Source organism: Otolemur garnettii, unplaced genomic scaffold (assembly GCF_000181295.1).
Source record: "Otolemur garnettii isolate 467f Iridium unplaced genomic scaffold, OtoGar3 scaffold00094, whole genome shotgun sequence".
In the NCBI taxonomy this organism is placed as follows: Eukaryota; Metazoa; Chordata; class Mammalia; order Primates; family Galagidae; genus Otolemur; species Otolemur garnettii.
In genome coordinates, this window is record NW_003852489.1 from 8,084,861 (window position 1) to 8,087,295 (window position 2,435).

General features: G+C 44.8%; 1 protein-coding gene across 1 annotated transcript in view; it reads left to right on the plus strand.

The window, feature by feature from the left end:
* The window catches only part of SLFN14 (schlafen family member 14), an 8,932-nt gene extending 6,589 nt beyond the window's left edge, over positions 1-2,343 (plus strand). The window contains exon 4 of the mRNA XM_003795634.3: positions 1,397-2,343. Within this exon, the coding sequence (XP_003795682.1) occupies positions 1,397-2,240 (844 nt within the window). The 3' untranslated portion in view covers positions 2,241-2,343. The remainder of the gene's footprint in view (positions 1-1,396) is intronic.
* Positions 2,344-2,435: the final 92 nt, after the last annotated feature.

Genomic DNA, 2,435 nt, shown 5'->3' on the forward strand with positions numbered 1-2,435 from the left:
CCTTTACAGCTAAGTTTATTTATTTTATTTATTTTATTTTTTGAGACAGAGCCTCAAGCTGTCCACCTGGGTAGAGTGCTGTGGCATCACAGCTCACAGCAGCCTCCTGGGCTCCTGTGTTTGTTGTTTGGCGGGCCCCTCCTGGGCTCCTCTCCAACTCCTGGGCTCAAGCGAGTCTCCTGCCTCAGCCTCCCAAGTAGCTGGGGCCACAGGCACCCACCACAACGCCTGGCTATTTTTTGGTTGCAGCCATCATTGTTGTTTGGCAGGCCTGGGCTGGATTCAAACTCACCACCTTAGGTGTATGTGGTTGGCGCCTTAGCCACTTAAGCCACAGGCGCCAAACCTATACCTAAGTTTAAAAATATCCCAGTCAAAAGGGTCATTCAGCAAGTATCTGTTGAACTTCTAATGTGGGGGGATACAAAGATGGCTGAGAACAAGCACACAGTCCAAACGAAGAAAAAGAACATAAATAGCTATGATTTAAGATTTAGGGAGTAAAGTCCCAGGAACAACATATGTAAGATAAGGAAATCTGTAGGAATTATTTGGATCCAAATTAGAGGAGGCAAAAACAACCACATTTGTTAAGAAAAGAATATAGGGCCAGCACAACGTCTCATACCTATAATCCCAGCACTTTGGAAGGCTGAGATGGGAGGATCACTTGAGGCCAGGAGTTTGAGACCACCCTGATGCAACATAGTGAGCCCATGTTTCTATTTAAAAAAAAAAAAAAACATGCTAAAACATACCATTAGGAAAATTGAGCTAAGTTACTGCAGTAGCTCCAGAGAAACACAGCCTCATAGATTTATTTTCTGACTTGATGTGTCACGGAACACAGCAACCTCTTGAAGTTTCCCTTGCCAAAAACTACAGAAGTTTTTGGGTTTGTGCTACAAATAAGTGGAGAAATAGAATTCTTTTTACAGAAATTCGAATGAGCCCGTATCTCTTTTGTATATAAAAATTATAATATCCTTCTTGGTGACTCTTCTCCAGCTCTAAAAAAGGACAGAAAGTAAAGAAATGGTACTAACCAGCGTAAGTTACTCTTGAGATTCCCTTTAGGATGAAAGGAGCTTGCCTAAGGACTGCCAAGCATCAGAAATGGACAATTAATAGAAATAATAAAGTCTCCTACCTGGGTTCATTTTAAAAGTTGAAACATAAAGATTTGACAAGATAACACCAAAGGGTAGGATGTAAACTTATGCATTCTGCCTGGCAGGCAAATTGTAAGTAGATAAGTTTTGTGGCATTGACAACAATTTGAAATCAGCCTGCAGATGAGAAGTAACCTCTGATCCAAATCTGGAGAATCAGGAATGCTGATGTCCCCCCTTTTGTTTATATGCCTAAAACCCTGTTCTGTCTTTCATCCTTACAGCCAACAAACCACCTGCCAAGCTGTGACGCGGAAAGTTTTCATGCAAGGGGAGTTTCTAAAGATTAAACACATAGTGATGGATGAGACTGAGAATTTCTGCAGTAAATACGGTGACTGGTACATGAAGGCTAGGGACATCACCCATCCAAAGGTGAGAGGGGCTGGAAGTGAAAGCCTTCACCGTGGGGTGCTCTGGATTTTTCTGGACCCTTTGCAAGTCCATCACACAGATGTCAATGGTCTTCCCCCTCCATTTGCTCAATTTCCTCGAAAAACAGTCGCCAGTGGGATCCACCGTGCTTGGGAAATAGCAATGGTCTTGAAAGAAGAAATGAAAAGAATCAAAGAAAATCCTCTCTCCAGCATTTCTCCAGAGGCACTGGCCTTGTTCAGCGAAGCTGCCTATGGGGAAGGGATGTGTGCCCAGGCTCTGCCTGGAGTGTACGAGGTAAAGACTAACATGACACCAGAGCAAATAGCTAATTACGTGGCAGGACGATGTCACAGCTTATTCCAGCATGGCTATCTGCCCAAAGATGTAGCAATTCTGTGCAGGAGAGAGGAGGACAGAGGACGCTATAAGCTTGCGCTGCTAAAAGCAATGAACTCAATTCAGACTCATGGAGCATCAGGGGTTGTGTTCAGCCAGGCCACTGATGTTTGGGGCAGTCACATCACTTTAGATAGTCTTCGGCAGTTTTCAGGCCTGGAGAGGAATATTGTGTTTGGGATTAGTCCAGAATGTGCCCAGTCAGAGGAGTTGCATAAGCTCTGCTTTGCCTCAAGAGCTATTAATCACCTCTACCTGCTTTATGAAAAGAGGGCGGCCTCTGAACGTCATTAGAAATAAGGCAGGAAGTCAGGAAGGGCAGGGTCCACTCACCCAGTCAGGGGGCAGCCGCTCCTTCTTAATGCTACAAGTAAGGAAATCAGGCACACGTGTATGGCCTGGAGCCACAGGAATGGCTCTTGGGGCTGACACTTCCGCTGTATTTGCAGTGCCACTGTCCTTTTCTCAGTCCTCTTCACCTCCTCCCTG